Here is an 18,967-nt window from a genome sequence, read left to right on the forward strand (position 1 = left end):
GTATGTGTGTGTTCTTCTCTGAGATAGCTAGTTGTCCTGATCTAAAGGAAATTCCAACGAAAAAGAAGTTTGCAATTACCACTGCATTCTTCTGGCACATGCTGCACTTGGTTGAAATGCTGTTAGTATGAATAGTAACAACAGGTTTCCTTTTCATTTCGTACGTAGACAGACAAGACTGGCTGCAGAAATCCTTACTGGCGTTTGTACTGTCAAACTGGGCAGTGATTACATCCTTTGGATTTAGAATGTCTCTATGGAAAAAACAGATAAAGAATTAACATTGGTTTCATGTCAACTTGCTGTCCTTTCTGTTTCTGCAGACCAAACATTCTCTAGAAGAGGATGGATTCATTCAATTTAAAGGGTTTTGGTTGGTTGGTTGTTTTTTTTCCCTGATTTAAGTACCTGACTTCATTTTTTTCTTTTCCTATTAGGAAAATAGGTAACAAGTACAATTTTCAAGTAGATATTTTGTGAAACATTTTGTACCTGGACTTCAGAGTGGCCTATAAACACATCAGGTTGTAGCATTAAATCTTTTCAAAAGGAACTGGGAAAAGATAGCTGCTTTGCACAGTCTTTACTAAAAAAAATTTAGAAAGCAGGATAGGTGGAATAATTCCCTTTAACAATGAAAACACCAGTTTTAATGGGGGAGGGGAAAAAAAGGGAAAAACAATGGGTCACAATTTCTAATCATTGTTTAGTTTAGTTCACAACAGTCTGACTTTCCACTTCTTATCTGCCATCTATGGTTCTGTTTATTTGTTGCTGGATTTAACAAACTGAACTTTTTCTTTATTTCTGTAAACAACTCTTTCAAGAGAGAAGAAAAGTTTCAAAGTCAAAAACCTAGGAGGAAATATTTAAATAATATTCTTGGTTGGAAGGATGCCTCCTTCTCACTTGTCAGAGGTAGACCATTTTTCAACAGAATAAATATAAATTACAGCCAAGACTGCTAAACTTTATTACAAGGCCTTTTCACACTGTGACAGCAAGTGAAAAGAATAATTAATTGAAGTCTCAAGTTTAAGTTCAGTTGACCTTGTAAAACTGAAAGTAATAAATCTGTTGTTGAAGAAATGATGAACAAAGCAGCACTCCTTTTGCAAAGTAACTTTCATAACTAAAAATAATACAAATGAATAACTCTCCTCTATAAACGGACTGTAGCATAATCAGTCTGCAAACTTATTTATTTGCCTCAAGGTAATGGTATAGTAATGTGACATCCTAAAGAGCCAGCCTTTCATCATTTGCTTGAATCTCAATTCCTACTAGAACAAATGCAAGCACTGTCCTACTTTGAGCAGCTTGAGCAGGTTTTCTTGGTAGGAGCTGGTGGGCGGGAGGCTGGAGCGGTGTATCCAGTGAGGCACAGTGTGGAGCAGAAGAGCTGGGTCGAGCCTTTCCGCTGGTATGCGGTTTGCCCCTTCTGCAGGATTTTTTTACAGCCTGAACAGGAAACCCGAACAGCTGTGCTTGGAACTGAAGGAAGCATTTTACTCATGCCAGAGGACGCCACAGCAGGCTGGAAACCTGATGACAGCTGTGGAGCTAAAAAAAAATTATATATAAAAAAAAAACAACACAGAGAAAACATAGAGTAACTGTTATATATGTATTACACATAATTCACTTCTGTATAGGGGGCAAGGACAAAGCTTATGACTTCATTTGGGTTGTCAGGGTCTAAGGGAGAATTAAATAGCAGATGAACTTGCCATAAATACATGCCCCGTGCTGGTTTTATGCATAGCAGATTGTTTCAACTACTCTTAAGACTGAGAAGGCACTTTTAACATCCCTTTCACATTCCATTTTCCTATGCCTCAAAAATACAAATATTTTATAATCTCTGTTTCTAAAACAAACTTTGTTTTTTTCCTACTGGGATCAGACACAGCAAACAAAATGCAGAACAAACTGCAAGACTATTTGCAAAGGTGATATACTTTACAGATTTAAGTAAAGTTAGTTTTGCCTATTCCTTACCAAGAGGACTGCCACTGACTGAAAATACAGCACTGATTTTCAGCTCCCCTTCCTGAGTTTTTGGCTGTTGGCCGTACTCCTAAAACAAAGGGAAAGGAAAAGGAAAACAAATACACACATGTAATCACAGGTGACACGATTTCCATTCTTTCATAACGCTGTATTGAATATCAAGGAAGAGCGAGCCTCCTAAGCCTGCTCCAAAGCCAGGCTTACAGATGTGCTGTGTGAGCAGCGCACACCCAGCCTGCTCAGGGGCTCACGGCAACTACGAGCAGGGTCTCGTGCAGCCGTGGAAAAGCACGGCCAGTGCTCCAAAACACCTCGGAATTCAGCCAAAGCTCAAGAAAAATCTCTGCTTTCCTCTCACACAAGCTTTCCATCTACAAGTGCTTTGCAGTTCTTGCCCCTGCTCTGTGAAACAAGCTTAATCTTCACATTCATAGGTGACGATAATGAAATAGAGACCAGGATGGCAAGCAGCATTCTGTACCTAGCCATCAGTTAAGCACCTTGGAGGGGCCTAAGGTGAAGGTTCACAGCAGCTAAAATTTTAAACTGGGACAACCACGGTTCTGCCCCATCCCTCATCCCGAACCAGGATGCTGTTTGATAGCATTGAGTCAAAAATTAACTCTTTTTATTGTAGTCTTTTTCTTTTTTTGGCCAGCTTAGCTGCATGAAGCTGGGCCCACTAGAGCCAGATCGTCACGGTCCCTGCCCAGACTGGCCTCATTGAGAAGGGAATAACCTCACACCTTCTACAGGATGAGCAAATCCCTCCAGCCAGCCGCGTGTGGAATAGCAGGCTGCTATAAATCACCAGCTTACTCCCCAGCAGCTATTCACGTTTCACACTGTGCTTCCTGCCCATGTTCTGCCCAGAAAGCTGAACCAGAAAGCAGCTTGCAACACTCTACATGTAAATCTTAACAGGCTGAAAAGCATAATCTTTTGGAACTACAGAGGTGATAAGATTTAACCTACTTACAGTCATCTGCGAGCAGTGAGGGCATGATGTCGTGTTATGACTGAGCTAAATTTGCAGTTGCTGTCTGGCTGTAAGGTAAAGCCAATTCAAAAGCACTAAGGAAAATTAAGCTCTCTTTTCAGCGGCAGAGGACTGCTCCCTCAGCTTATGCCATCTCCTAAATCACACGCTAACATCCACAGAATATATGCTAAAACTTAACACTTCTCTTACTTCTGGGAGTAAATTACAAGTTTCTGTACCGGGACAATCGAACTATTTCCCAACAGGTTTCCCAGGAGAGCAGGCAACGGTATTTGTTCATCTTGTGAACCAGCAGACGGAAACACGTCTCGAGAAGCTTTTAAGCTGTGTATGAGCCTGCTGTGATCATGGGTTTAAAGCACCAGGTTGGTTTTTTTTAATGTTACAATTTAAAAACTAGTTATTTGCAGAAATACAGTTTTTTAAGCATTTTAACTGCAGTTTTATCCTTAGTGCATATGGAGGCAAATCCTGACATCAACTGTGCATGATCAAGCATAGTTTCACAGCAGTGTAAGTGCTGAAAGCCAAGAATCTTCAGTTCCAACTATCGGTTACAATAAGAAATGCTCTTATCTTCCAAATTACATTAAAAAACAACCGACCCCAACCCAGAGTAATTCCAATCTAACGCAAAACAAAATGAACCTTCATCAGTTCCACACACTATCAGGCAGAGTTGATAGTAACAGGATTTTACTCCAGGAATCAATACTTTGAACGATACAATATTTGATATTTAAATTCTTCAAGTCTTCACTTTCACTTATTAATACGATCTTTGATAACTACAGACATCTTCCATTGCATTCCACACAAATGAACCCTGCAGATGACATCTTGGGAGGACAAAAGAACAGAGAGATTGAACCTACACGTGGTTTGATATCGCATACGCTTCAGGAAAAATAAAATCAAACAATCCCACAGGTACTGAACAAATCAGAAAGGCAGTGAAATCTGAATAGCGTCAAATACTTAGTTTACTTCTTTATTTTATCGAGCCAAGAGTCTTATGGGAAAAGAAGAAAAAATGTTGGGATGACAGGCCCAGAGAGAAGAGGAGTTTTAGCAGAAGTTCACAGAATGATGCCAGAAAAACCAAGGCGTGCACCAGAACACCAGCACTCTGGAGTTGATGCGAGCTGGATGAATCCCCTTGGGAAGCTTTGCACACCTTTCTTTAACTGCACATAAAGTTTGGCATATAACCCAAATATTAGCTGTGAGGAGACAGGAATTGCAACACAGATCATCTCCCTGGTGTCACCCGGCAAACCAGTGGCAGAGACCAGTTAAAGCTCAGCAACCCCTGCCCCAGCACCGCTCAATCCACAGGGCAGGCTTTCTCCATTTTGCAATTATTGAACTTTTACGTGTATCATCATAAAAATTTCAGTGTCAAATGAGAGGGTAACTTAAACACATGCTTAAATAGACTTCACCAACGTGTACGTATTTAAATATTTTGCTAAGGTAAGACCTCTAAGTGTTAATTTAAAACAAGAACAAACAATGAACCACCGTGCTCGCAATGATAACCTTTAAGAGGGAAGTAGTGGGAATAGCACTGTTTCAACTACACCACTATACCTGTGACAACTCACAAAATATTCAGTAAAACATGAACGTGTTTTATTTTCTAGTTAGATCGAGCTGAGAGGAAGTGTTTATATTGCCACAGATTTAATAATGAAAGTTTTACAGCACTTGGGTTTGTCTCTAACTAAAAAGCAAAACATCTTCGGTGACATGGTAACATGACATCAAAAAGTCGGGGGTTTGGGTTTCATGGTAGTATAAGAGGGAAAAAATCCTTCTACTAAACTATGTTCTTCAAGTTAAATTTCGGTCAACAAACCAAATAAATTGCTGAATTTACATCCAGCTTATGCGGTCAGCTGTCAGACCAAAATGAGAAATGCAATGGGAAACTTACCTTGGAATTATCAGGTTCATCTTTAATTTTGTCTAACAGTCCCTGCTGTGGGGCCAAAGCTTTATCATATTCGTCATCCAAAGGCTCCTCCTTAATTCTAATATTTCGTGCAAAGGAATTCCCCAGCTCTTGTCCAATAGATTCCTTACTAGAAAATAGGTAGCTAGACTCCTGAAACAATAATATGAAAAAGAATTCACCCTCCTGCATCTGCCATGAGGAGTTGGGCTGCTGCCAAGGGGAGTTTCTGGTGCAGACCAGGAGAAATGGGTCCTGCCTCTGGAAGGTGGGAGAAACGCTGGGGGCATCAGCTGCAGCACCCTCGGCCATCCCACCCCCACGCCTTTCCACTCCGCTGGAAAAAGCAGGAGCCACCCAGCTCACTAAGTTGGTTGTCAGAAGGGACATTCGGTCTCCTGTTGATACAGCTGTTCCCTGTCTCGTCTGGAAAAAAGGCAGCAGGTCAGATGGAGGCATCCAGGTCTAGATTCGGCTCACCGGTCAGTCAGACCGTGCTGAACACGGCTATCAAAAGAATCCTCAATCCAAAGAGAGGGTCAGCAAAATTTTACAAAATTATAGGCACTGTTTAAGTAGCAAAGATGTCTAAGAGTCAGAAGATCAGTTTTCTTGATACTCAAATTTACACTCAAATACAAAATACGTATTTTGAATAATTCCAGTATATTTCTGCACTCGCAAAAGTGTTTGAAAGATCTATAGCTTACCCTGAAGTTAGTTTCTGGAGTTTGTGGCGCTAACTGCGTCCGTAATGTTTCTTCTACTTGATTATGAACTGAGGAAAACATATATATTAAATAGAAATGAATACAGATTCCAATGCATTTCCTTTAAAACTACCTAGAGTCTGATACTGATCCCCAACCCCATAGTCTGACAGCACCTCAGAAGTATTAAACTATTCCCTTTCTCCTCCCTGCAAAGAAGATGGTAATCCTTAAAGAGAATTGACATTTTTTAATTATTCTATTGGGTCATTATTGTCCCATTCCAGCAAAATGGTCGGAAGATTCTGAGGCAAATTGTTTATTCGGAATTTTCTCCGCCCCAGTGAGTTCTGAACTCTGCCATGTTTCGATATTTAAATCAGAAAATACTTTTCAGAGCAACAATTTTCATCCTTTCCTTTGCTTTTCTGGTCTTTTGCCTCTTCCCCCCTTCTTAGGAAACAGTAGCTTATGCTTTTTTAGCATGTATCTTTTTAAAAATACAGGATTTGCCTGGATACTGCACGCTGCCTATAAGCATTTACAATTGCTGTTTCCATTACTGACTACTCTACCTGAGGCTGCACAGCTTTCAGCCACAATCTTATAACTGCAGGTATTTACAATTTTCTGAAATACGTCTTTGCACAGAAATATTCTTCAATTCATTTCTACCTGAAGGTAAAAGTAAAGAGACATATTTAACTCTTCTTTGTTTTAAAAACATCCGTATTGTTTCTCTACCGTTTGCGGAACCTGGAAGCACTGATTTTAAGACACTGTTACTAAACATACTAAGTTTAAATAGCAGAATTTTTTCAGAGCCTGGGAAGTCCAAAACAAGCGTGTGGGCAGCAAGACTACAGGTGACTGTCAGGCTCCCTCAAATGAGAAGTGGACGACAGGCACTTTGGTTCTCCCCATGGCAGCTGGACAAAGCTTAACAAACTTAGCCTAAACTTCAGCATCTTTTCTTTTAAGGAGTTCCAAGGTCTGTTAAAAAAAAACAGTGAGAAAAAAACAAAAGGAAGCTTAACTTGTCACCCAACTCGGTTTAGTAAACCACAGCAACAAAGGATATGTTGAGGCTTTGAAATAAGCTGTGGAGGATGAGATGCCCCTAATGCTGCCAGGCCCTTTCGCAAATCCTAGTCCTAATACAGAGTTCATGGTGTTTCATGGTTCTTTATAAAATGCTGCCCTACACGCAGCCATGCATATTCTCTTCAGTAAGATGATGGTTTTAATAACTAGCCCTCATTGCTAATTTCTGTCTAGTTCCTTCTTCCTCTTTGCAGGGTAGCCAGGTCTACGATGTGAACAGTTACCTGCTTTGTCAAGAAAACTGCTTTTCAATCTAGAATCCATATCTTTAGGGATTTTTTCCAATCGTTTTTCACGTTCTTGAAAGTGTCCTTCTCTCTTCTTGTCCTTTGCTGAAAAAGTCTCTTTGCCATTATCCCTTGTTATGCTAAAATCTTTCCGCATTGATTTAAATACAGGGCCCTGCTCAAATGGTGAAGCGAGATCCTTTTGGATTGCATTCTGAATCTGAATTTCTTTTTCACTGTCCAATTCATGTTCTGTAACTCTCTTGCCCTCTTCCAGATGGTCTTCATCATGCATTGCTGAAGAAAGAGTGTCTTTTGGAGTGAAATTTTGATCATCTTCATTGTCGCTCCCAACAACAGGTATGCCTGCAAGATCCCCAGAGTTCAGAAAATAATCATCATCATCATCATCATCCAGCAGTGAGTTTTCAGATCCTGTTCGATTCTGGATTCTGTAAGAGATGCTGTCGAGGCCAGGTGTTAAGTTGTGGTCAGTGTCCTCAGACATTTCTGCATCCAGAATTTCACTACCTAGGGAGAAAAGAAACAGATAAACAGTCAGAAAATTCACCACCTTCATGTATAACAAAGGACAAGTGTGTGTCCTTTGCTAATCTGTCTGATGCTGCAATTCCTTGAATACCCTAAACCTTCTTGGGCCAATATTACTGATAAAACATTGCTGACATCAGAAACAGTTCTGTCCCACTCACCACACAGAGGAGCAGAAGCTGAACTGAGTAAAACTAACCAGAGAAAGAAAAAACATTCACTTCAATTCATCTCATCTGTAACAATTGTGAAGAAGGCAATGCAGGGAGGGAAGGAGTAGCAAGGGCTGGGAGAAGGGCAAGAGAGTCTTTTTCAGCAGCAATGACACTTCTAAGAGATGTTTTGTGAAACTATGGCCTTGTATAAATAAATAAAAATACTTACATTTTTCTGTAATATCAAATACCGCATCAGATTTATCTTCAAACTGTAAAAAGGAAAGCACTATATCATTATCGTGGTCAGCTGCCATGTACTTTGCTAAAAAGTATCTGATCAAAACCAAAAAGAAGGATCATGATTCCTCCTCCTTCCTTTCTTGCCCCAAGCAAAGTTCTACAAATTAAGACTGTTACATTACTGAGAAGTCACATTTACTCTAACAAGTTCAGAAGCACAAAGAAAAAGCACACAATGAAAATTTAGAATTAGTGTCGCTTCCCAGAGAACGTGGAGGAGAGAGGGGAGGGAATGTCAACATTTTCACTTCTATGCGGGACACTTGTATTGTGTCAAGACCACAGATTCTGCCCTCTTCAATGATCTAAGAGCTTTCATTTCTTCTGAATGGTACACGTGGAAAACCAGCAGCGTATACAGCTTCCACGGACACGGGCTGCATGGATCCAAAGGCTTCACCTCTAACAGGGAACATTTCAGGAGCAGTGGAACGTAACGCTGAGCCTCCTACCGGGAACGAGACGACGAATGTCAGCACGAGCGTAACCAAAAAGAACCAGATGATGACTCTGAGTGCTGTACGAAACATCTGTTTTCATGAAACATTCTCTGACAGACGTTAAAAGTTGACGGCATGCTCGAACGCTGCCTGAAGAAGTCTCTACGCTCAGCATAATTAAAGTTCCCTTTAGAATGTCCAACTCATTAGCGTCCTTCCTTTCTGCCCCAAAGATACCAGCCATTCATTCAGTCATCTCTCCTTTCTCTACACCCCCAGCTCTGCACTTTCTTTTCTGGTAGATCCTGCTCACGCTTCAACTCTTAAGCCATCTTAAGGGAAGTAATGCGATTTGATAGCAAAGGGATCATCTCTAATTTCATTTAACTCATATAGCAGATAAATCCGATATTCCACAGGACTGTGATGGGAACTATCGGTTTTAGTAGCAGTCAGCTCCAGGAAAGATGACAACATATTGTCCCAGGCTTCAGCTGACAGCAAGAAGTTTGTTTCTAATATCACTTGCACATCTACAAAGACCATAAATATTTTTGACAAGTTGGAAAACGTTTACAGTTTACTTGGCAGGAATCTAAGACACTTCTCAACCACAAGGTCATCCCAGGGGGAAAAAAAAAAAAAAAGCAGCCTATTTTGTTTCTTTTCTTTTTGTTTTGTGAGGTTATCAAAATAAGAGATTACCTTGAATATCTTCTTCATTTAAAAGTTTTTAGGATACAGAGGAAGATCTGTGTCTGTGGTCAAAAGCTTCGACTGGAAATATTTATAAAACAGGAACTTCAGCATCTGATACCACCAGCAGTCTTATCTAAGCCGCCATCAGTTTCTGACGGTGAGAATCATCAGAATTCCCACATGGTGTAAATCCAAAGAGAGGAAACTATGGGAAGTGTTTGTAAGCTTGTGCATGTGGATACATGTGTATCTATATGCACATAAATACATATATATCTCCCCAATAAATGAGTCATTCCATAACAGTCTATAACTGCGCTATCCACTGAAATGAGGGCTCGTATATTTTTTTCTGAATTAGTGTGGGGTATTCTCTCAATTATATACACTTCTAATCCTTCGATAACTACAGAACAGAAATATCAGGAGCACAAAGTCTCCTGTGACAACCCTCTGGGCTTCAACTCCTCAACACGTTCCTCAAAACGCAATTGCAGTTGTAAAATAAAACTCAAGAACATAATGTTTTAAAATACCTTCATTCAATCACTTTGGCTAATTTTTTGCCACAGAATAACTTAATGATACTCAGTGCTTTTAAGTAGTGAGCATTCCCTAAGAGTTTAAGACAGAACAGTTTTAGTTTGATATTAGCAAAATTAAATGTGTTAGGATCTATCTTTCTTGCTGACTCTGTCTCATTAGCAGACATTGTACACAAAGCAACGCTCTGCCAGCTCGGGCTGGAATAAATAAATGAATGAAACAAGAATAAAGAAATGGTGACAAAGCAGTTAGGTATTCCTGGAAGCAATGTGCTTTGCTTTAAATTAACTACTCTTTACATCAAGACGGTACTGCTTTTATCTAAAAAAAAATCTTCCACTAGATATGTTGCTATTTTTTTATAATTTATATTAGACCCTAGGGGAGCACTGTTACACCCTCGGCACTAACCCGTCTTTGCTTGGAGCGGGTGACAGAAGGACACTGTTTATAACTAAAAACCTGTTCAATACTTTAACAACATTCAAAGTTGCCATAGCATCCATAAATCAAACAATTAATAGATTGGTTTTGTGCAATATAAAGAGAGAAGCTGCCTATGGCTACAATCTTGTTCTGTATGCAAAACAGAGAATTTCTTTTAAAAAATAAACAAAACAACGTAAGGACTTCACATACATATGCGCATATCTTTCTAGCAAGCCTTTTGAAGTTTGATCCTAGGTTTTACTGCACCCATAAGCAAACTGTGGAAAGGAAGCAGCTGTTAAGAAAACTGCAATTAAAAATAGTCAGCGATGATTCTCAGTTTCTTGTCTGTACAGTTTCCTTGTCCCTATACACACAGCGTAACCCCCCACATCAGAAGTCACGAAACTGATAAGGAAGACACGATTTAAAAACAAAAAAATAGAAGAAATTTAAACGGTAATTGCTATTCTTGACCCAGGTGAGCTCAGGAAGCATCCCCTGACCTTTCACACCACGTCCCCAAAGGGCTGCGGGAGCCTCCGCCACGGGAACACCGGGAACGCAGCAGCGGATCCGCTCTCCTCCGAACCGCGTCCAGAGCCGTGGGGTTGTACCGGAGCAGAGGGCAACAAAGAGCCGAGCCAGGCTGCGGCAACACCTGCTGCAGGAACCGAGCCTCTGCGGCAGGAGGGGAACTCAGCGGGGTCAGCGCGGCCAAGGAGCTGGGGCCACGAGCGGGGCCTGCGGAGCCCCGGAGCCCCATGCCGGCCTCCGCACCGGCCCCTGCCACAAACAGCCACCCGCGGCACAGACGTGGCCTCTCGTCCCCCGCACGTGGCCTCTCGTCCCCCGCACGTGGCCTCTCGTCCCCCGCACGTGGCCCGGCACCCCACCATGTGTGCCCTGGCCCCCCACGCGTGGGCCGGCACCCCGGGAGCCCCGCGGTTCGCGTCGCTCTCCGTGGGTGGGAACAGGCTCGGAGCTGTGCGTGGGGAGAGCGCGAGCTTGGCAGACATTGCAAAGTGTGTCCTTGAGACTTCAAAAGAGTCTTTTTAATCGCTATTCTAGTCTAAGGGTGACCAAATGGATACTATGATGGGTATTTTTAAAGGCAAATCCCAAACAATCACCTATCCATGTAAACAGACAAAGGCAGGCATGTTTCAGTTTTTGTGGCTCCCTGTCTTTGTGCTCCAGAAACACGCTTTTACCTTGCAACTCAGTTACTTATGCATCTTCGATTTTTAAGTTTCGTGAAAGAAGATTTAGGCGTGTGCTGCTGCCATTTCATTTGTGCATTCTCAGAATTCTGAATGATTGACCAGAAATCACTGGCAGCAGTTCAGCACAGAGGTGTACCTACCGCCTCTTTCCAGCCCCAGGTTTTTACAACATTCCCAAGTTTTCTGACTCTTTACAAGCAATTCCAACCAAAGCCCCTGTCAACCTTATGGTTTCCGTATCCACCAAACATGTACACGCAAGCTACATATTGTTACCAACCTACGCGGGGCCAAGCAGATGAGTCTGTCAAACACACAAAGTCACAGCATGCCTTACTTTTTCTGAATGATTGGTGGTTTTAATCTATACCTACGAAAACCAGAGGGGGATCTGAGCCCTTCTCCCATCTGCCCACAAAACCATAGATTTGAGAAGGAAGCGGCTTCACCTTGCAATGGTTTTTGCAAAGACACCAGTTTGATGTGCTGATCTGACGCCTGTAAGACTTGTGGGTTTGGCAAATTAAGAAACATGAAGACACAAAACACACATCCAGCGAATTAACTAAGACATCCACAATAAAGGCTTTCTTCTAAAAACAAAGAACTTCTCCCCTCAAAACCTCACCCCTGGCTATGCACTGAACTTTCCTATTGCTGGTTAAGCCACTACAAACAATTGTTGATTTATGGGATTTTGGTTACACTAAATCTGTGAGCTGAAATTAGGAAAATTCCTATTTCTTGCAGCATCAGTCAGAAAGACTAAACTGAAGTTACACGAATGTAAAAACCACCAAAATCAGAGCAGGGTCCATACCGTAACAATGTCTGTTTCTGCTGTGATACTCAGGAAGCAATTATTCCAACGCAAACAGTTCAGTTCAGTTAAATATTTCAGCATCCTACGAGAAAGACAGCATTTCCCAGATTACAAAGGTACACTTTTAGCGAAAGCTTTCCAAAGGATGGCTATTTAGAATATTATGTTCTGCAAAGCACACAATTCCCTTAACTCCACATAAACCAAAAGCTGAACAGCTCATTGAGGTAGGGCCATCACCGTGGCTTTGGAGGGAAACCAGTCCATACAATACAACTCGGAAGAAATTAGAGTAACAGTCTGGGGTGCAGGATCAGTACCGCAACCTCAGAAAGATCCCTCTACGTCTCCCCCAAGAGGATAATTAACCACGTTAGCAATCGATTGCTACTGAGGGGAAAAAACCCCAATTCTCTGTAAATTAATCTTTAAAGAAAGTGATATATGTATAAAGCCTAAGTCATCTGCTTTTCATTAGAATTTGTCCTCAAATAAAAGCCTACAAGACGGCTCTGCGCGCACATTGGGAAAATTTACACCCATAGCACCTTCTGCTTGTTGATAAACACGGCGGGGATTATCAGCCCTCCTTCACCAACCGGTTCACACGTGAACAGGCCCACACTGGTGAATCATCCCATCCACCATGAGGTACTGCAAGTCTTTTCACTTCTCCTAAGAATTTGGTGCCAACACCACCAATTGGTGGTGAAAACTGGACAGTCTGTATGTATATTCAGTTCCCTCTATCTCAGTATTTCTGCCCTTAAAGAGAGAAAAGCAGATATGTGATCTACGTTATTCTTCAAAGGACCTTCCTAACTCAGGCTTCTTTTTTGTCTGTTCCACTTCTCTTCCACATTCCTGTATAGTTCTATGATTTTCTCCTCTCGTGTTTTCATAAAAACTCTCTTTCAGTTGCTACAATTCCAGTCCCATTTGTAATTGTTGCCTGGCTGGCTTCTACTTTTTATTTTCCTATGAAGAAGTGGTTCTTACAATAGGTAGCTTAGTTGGATGTTCCACCTTCTTTGCAGATATTATTACAAATATCCAAGGCCCTTCAGAATGAAATGTTTGAACCCCTGTAAAAACAGGCAGAAAACCCACTAGTACTATGTGATCAGAGCCCTCAGCAGAGTCGCTGCGATTGCTTCACAGGGCGCTCGAGATCTGTCCCGTCACACGAACAAACAGACCGTCTGCAAAAACACCGGCAAGGACACGAAAACCATCACAGCGAGACAGTAAAAAACACTGATCCATGTCTGCTCTGTTATTCTGCCTGAAAATAAGTGATGGAGGTGAAGCTTGCTTTCCATAGGCATCCTCCCTCCAAGGAAATTTTCTTTAAACATGTTTAACCAAACAATTTGGTTAACTTTTGAGATAGCAGAAATTTTGCCAAAAAACACCAAAAAAGTGTAATTTTTTCATATGGCACTATAACAACTCAAGGCTCGGATTTTTGATACTAACGTTATCCAAGCTCTTAAAGGACTTCAAATATTTTTCTAAGTCTGGACCAGCTATCAAAAGGGAAAATGAATACGTGTAAAATTTAAGTTTTACATTTGTTACCAAAAAGGTGAATTCAAAGATTATGACATTAAAGGATCCTTTGAGAGGTGCACAAGCCTTTGCAGAGAAGTTTTCAGCATCTTTGTACCATTCAAGAGTAGTTCAGTAACAAAACTTTCTAAATGAGATTATGCCCTTCACTTTTTAATTAAAGGCAGCTCATTCTCCACAGGTTCCACCTGTCACTCAAGCAGCCAGGAAGGATTCACTTCTCCCTATGTTCCTCATGAACTTCTTGATGCATGAACTTTCCTGCATCATCCCTAAATTTTACTAAACAAATTCTCTGCTTCTGCAGGAACAAAGACTGTTGTCAATGCTAAGAGCACGGGAGGTGTTCCATAATGTACAGGGACACGTGGAGCAACAATTGATGGAGACTCTTGGACTTAAAACTTGGTGGATAATTAGCCAACTGATAGAGAAATTTTTTTTTCTGAGACCAATAAAGATGACACTAACTTGACAACACTTTTTTGTTATTCCTTAGCAGATAATTGGCAAGCTTGAGAAGAAAAAAGGCAATCTTCTTTTTTTCAGCTGTAAGACCAGGTAACTCAACAGAAAAATTGAGCCTATCAGGGCAACGAGCACAAAGAGCCCTCTAGACATTGGGATAGAGGCAGCACAACCTTGACTGTCCTCATGGTGTAAAAGCATTTCCTTATGTCCACTAACATTTCACTTACTGGGAATGAAGTTTAATTTAAGATTTATTAAGCTATTGGCCTACGTGCAGCCACTTCCCTTTAAACTTCTTGCAGGCAGCCAAAATCTCAATTCCCCCAAAGACTTACACATTTATGTAATATCTGTGAGCAATTCTGCAAAACTCTTTGAGTTTGCTCAGAAATAAGTGCAAGTGTCTGAAAGATTTGGGTCTAAGACAATTTAGTGATGATGTTCATTTCCATAACTGCAGAATAGCCAAACGATGCCTGCGTAACGCCTCCAATTAGACCCTGAAGGCCAACTGTTCTGTTTAGCAACAATTAGCTTCACCGCAATCACAAGTTTCATGTTCCCTGAAACAAATTCAGCAAATCAAACTTCTCTTACGCATAGGAATGGAAAACTTGAGCTAGTGTTCTTGTCCTTCTCAAGGCCGGAGAATGGGAAAACTTCTTCATCTTTGGGAAAAGGGAACTGGACAGCTCAGAGTCTTGTCATGGACTGTGGACTCTTCCACCCAACTACAAATGCAACTTCACCTCACTCCCAACGGAAAGGTTTCAATCAACTTGCATGCAGGAAGGAGGACTTGACTTGTTGAAAGATTATTTTGAGCACTGCTTAAAAATTTGTTCTCCCTCAGCCGCTTCAAGGGCTACAAGGCGTGGGCACAAAGAGCCTTCCATTTGTTTAAAAGATGAAGTATTTCTTCAGGCAGAGGAGTTTGTCCAGCGTGCTTAGACCAAGCCGTGACAACGAAGAACCACGTCTCAGGATGAGCATGGCTGACGGTGCTCACACAATGGTTGCAGCCTGAGCACCTAAGAACTGGATGAAACTGCCATCTTGGCAACTCACTATGGCTTGACATGGACAATTGAAATAAATTTTAAAAGAGCAACAACAACGCTGTGTTTTAAACAAGGAGACAGATGGTGATGATGGATCCTACTTAGCTGTAAGTTTATTATTTAAGTGATGCCAAATGATGTCTGGACATGCTCCTTAAGGAGAACTAAGAGAACACTAAAGACACCTTGGGAGGCAGCAGGGGCAGCGCTGCTCAGGGCCTGCGGCCAGCAGGGCCACCGGGCTGGAGCGGCCCCGCACGCCAGGTCCGGCCGCTGTGCTCTGCCTGGGGAGGCTGCTGAGCCCCCGGCCCGGCGGGCCCGGCCGTCAGGGCCCTGGACAGCGGCGGCACCGGCGGGGCCTCGCACGCTGGATCCCGGCGATGCGCGGCCGCCCCGGCCCCTCCCGCGCTGACCCCGCCCCCTGACCCCTCCCCTCTGACCTCCCCTCGCGCCCCCCACTCACCCTGCCGCGGGGGCCGGGCCCCTCCTCCTTGGCCTCCGCCATGTTGCGCCCCCCTTCAGCTGTCCCAGCCCGGGGCGAGGGGCCGGGGGTCACTCCCTCTCAGCCTTCCCTCCCCTTCGGGGGGCGCCGGGGGGAGGCTCCGCGGGGTGCCGGGGCCGGCCCCGCGCCGTGCGGCGGCAGGAGGGGGCAGGCGCGGGGGCCCGGCGGCTCCCTCAGGGCGGCGGGGGGGTCGGACTCGCCAGGCCGCGAGCCCTCTTAAAGCTGCAACGACAAGCCCAGCGCGGGGCCCTAGCGCGCATGCGCCGCGCGCCTGCGCACGGCCGCGCGGCCCCGCCTCCCGCGCCCCCCCCGCGCAGGCGCAGTGCGGCCTCCTCAGGGCCGAGCTGGGTGGCGCCCCCAGGGCGGCGGGGCCGGGGCGGGTCGGGGCGCAGCTGGGCAGCCCCAGGCGAGCTCGGGGCGGGAGGTGCGAGGCTTGTACTGGCATATGTCAGGCCCTGGGTGAGCCTCGACTGGCCCCATGGTGGCCACAGGGTGCGTAACCTCGTGGCATGGCCGCCAGACCTGGTGTGTGGCAGTGGCAGGCGGCGGTGACCCGCTGTGGCAGCAGGCTGGGCCCACCGCGCTGCGCCAGGCCCCGCGCTGCGCCAGGCCGAGGCTCTCTGGTGTGGCAGGCCAGGACATGGCGCTCCCGCCTCAGCACCGCCAGGCCGCGGCTCCCGCCACGACACCTCCGTGGCGCGGTGCTGGTGCCTCTGGCCACCCCGGAACACGCGGCCTCGCGCCCAGCGCCCTGCAGATCACTCCAACGGCACGAGGCAAACCAGAGTTGTCGTAACTTCCATCCAGGAACGCTCCAGAAGTTGACACGTTGGACCCGCGGCCTTTCTGTTGGAGAGGGTATGTATGTGTTTATTCGACAGGATGCTCAACGCGGCCCAAACCATAATTGAACAAAGTATTTGTGTTCCAAACCAAAGCAATGAAAGATTTTAACATACATTTCAGCCCAAGTCTATTCACTTTTAATTTTGTGCTGCCATGGAGTCTAGAAGCGCTTCCTTCCTGTGCTGAATCTGCTGCCCAGTGGTTTTGGAGTATGGAATATTTGCAGAACATTTGGTTTGTTCGCTTGATTGGAATCAGCCAGAGAATACAGACCAATCTGGTTTTTGTTTGTTATGCCTCTGCTGTATCACTCATGAATGAACCATTATGTAGTTTTTTAGTTAATTTAACATTTGTTGGTACAACTGTGAAACAGCCATGTTTTTTAATGTTGAAATGAATGGTTTAAATTTGACCACATTTTTCCTCATCTGTTGTTGATCAGAAGTTCTTATAATGGTTGTTTTACAGGCTCCGAGGACTTAAACCCATGAAGATTTGCATGTATGTTTAGCCTGAAATACCTGAGAGGTCCCATTTATTTTCCAAAAATCACTGTAACCTTTCAAGGTTAAAACCTAACTATTTAAAGCTTTGTAATGTTGCCTGTCATTGTCATGCTTTCCGATAATTTAAGCACGCAAAATGTTAGCAGGACATAGGCCTATTAAGAAAAAAAATTGAAACTATGTGCAAGATACAGATTGTTGCCTTTTTTTTATTGTGAACAATGTCAAACATTACCAGCACCCACAAGCAGTTGATAAGAACAATGTGTTCCCTTCTCCTTGCTACTTAAATGATCTGACTGCTAATTAAAACTTAAAGAGAAATCTCTGCTTCCTAGCTTTATCTGATTTGCACCATTCAAAGCTGATGTTAAGCAGCAGCTGCATTTCAGTGGTGAATGAAGTGAACCTTATGTAAACACTGTCCTTCATCGGGCCCAAAATGTTAGATACATAATGCTGGGATTCATTTAGGAAATCCTGTCAAATATCTCTTTAGAAATTGTTGCATTCCAATGACAATGAAATAATTAATGTAATAATTTAATAAGCTATGAATAGTGCTTTTCCCTTATACAAGAATCCTCATCCTTAAGTATAAAATAATTCTAATTGATGAGTGATTTTGTGAAATTTCTTAAAATAATTTGGGATTTTTTAATGACAAAAGATGTTATATGTAAACTGTGAGCTTGATGTGAAATTTAATTCTTCAAAAAGAACTTTAATCATGAGACAGCTACAGATTAAAAGAATGGCACAAAATATAGTAACAATAAAATATTTTAATATTACTTAATATTTATATTGGCATTGTCTTTTGGATGGCTAGAAATTCTGATATGGTCTGAATCTAGGGCTGCCAGATGTCAAGGTTCCCTCGGACATGTCCACAAGTGTCCTGCGCAGCCAGCAGGACATGTGGATGTTGTGTGGAAATGGGCACTGTGCACACAGATTCCCAAAAGCACAAGTGTAACTGCCCAGATGTGTGTAACTGCCCAGATGTCTGTAATTGCCCAGATGTCTGTAATTGCCCAGATGTGCTGTACATGTGCAGATCATCCGAACACTGAAAATCCACGTATTTCTGAATGGAATTTTCTAGGAAGGCAGAAAATAGAGAAAAAAAAAAAAGCAATAGCCTTCTTAGAATATAAGTATTTCTAAACCAGCTGAACAATTAATGACAATGTTGAGAAATCCAAGTATTCAGAAGTCAGGAGGAAGACCTTAAAAAAGGTGAGTTTGGTTTATGAATTAAGATTTTAAGGGTAACAAACTCACTTTTTGTTTTCAACCTCTGGTTTCTGAGGCATTCTAGTGCACTGCCTTCACACTTTTATGCTTAACTTGTGAGAATGCATGTGTGTGTGGAGTTGTTTGGTTGATTGGTTTAATTAAACCTATATTTTCATGTAATCACAACTCCAAATGCTCAGGCATTCAGAATAACCTCAAATACCATGAGACTTCAATAACATCACCAGACTTGACAAAACTGTTATAACTTACTGGGGCTACATTGTAAATTTCCACAGTATTTTATAAAATCAAAATTTTATATAACTTGTTCAAGCATGCTAACGGGAATGAATATGTCATTGCAGGGTTCTCATAAGTAAATTAGGGAGTTGATGGAAATATTTGAACTTTAAACAAGCAACCGAAAATGCTTTCAGACCACTAAACAAAATATTTTGTTAAAAATAGATCCTGTCGTTAAAATAGATCATAGTACAACTGTACGCTGTTGAATTGTATGCCTGATGGAAGGTTTGCTTGAGCTGCTGCTGTGGCCGGGTGAGATGGTGACAGT

The 18,967-nt window shown here is 42.8% G+C and overlaps 1 protein-coding gene across 4 annotated transcripts in view; it reads right to left on the reverse strand.

Moving 5' to 3' along the window:
• The window catches only part of ZMYM4 (zinc finger MYM-type containing 4), a 32,692-nt gene extending 16,742 nt beyond the window's left edge, over window positions 1–15,950 (reverse strand). Inside the window, exons 1-8 of one of the 4 annotated variants that reach the window (XM_065650728.1) lie at window positions 15,755–15,950; window positions 7,951–7,993; window positions 7,012–7,545; window positions 5,684–5,751; window positions 4,956–5,126; window positions 2,002–2,080; window positions 1,311–1,563; window positions 80–254 (exon numbers count right to left, since the gene is read on the reverse strand). In XM_065650728.1, the coding sequence (XP_065506800.1) occupies window positions 80–254; window positions 1,311–1,563; window positions 2,002–2,080; window positions 4,956–5,126; window positions 5,684–5,751; window positions 7,012–7,545; window positions 7,951–7,993; window positions 15,755–15,796 (1,365 nt within the window). In that variant the 5' untranslated portion in view covers window positions 15,797–15,950. Of the gene's footprint in view, window positions 1–79; window positions 255–1,310; window positions 1,564–2,001; window positions 2,081–4,955; window positions 5,127–5,683; window positions 5,752–6,720; window positions 6,793–7,011; window positions 7,546–7,950; window positions 7,994–15,754 lie in introns of those variants that run through there. The other 3 variants (XM_065650729.1, XM_065650731.1, XM_065650730.1) reach the window with 3 other exon arrangements.
• Window positions 15,951–18,967: the final 3,017 nt, after the last annotated feature.

Source organism: Caloenas nicobarica, chromosome 23 (genome assembly GCF_036013445.1).
Source record: "Caloenas nicobarica isolate bCalNic1 chromosome 23, bCalNic1.hap1, whole genome shotgun sequence".
In the NCBI taxonomy this organism is placed as follows: Eukaryota; Metazoa; Chordata; class Aves; order Columbiformes; family Columbidae; genus Caloenas; species Caloenas nicobarica.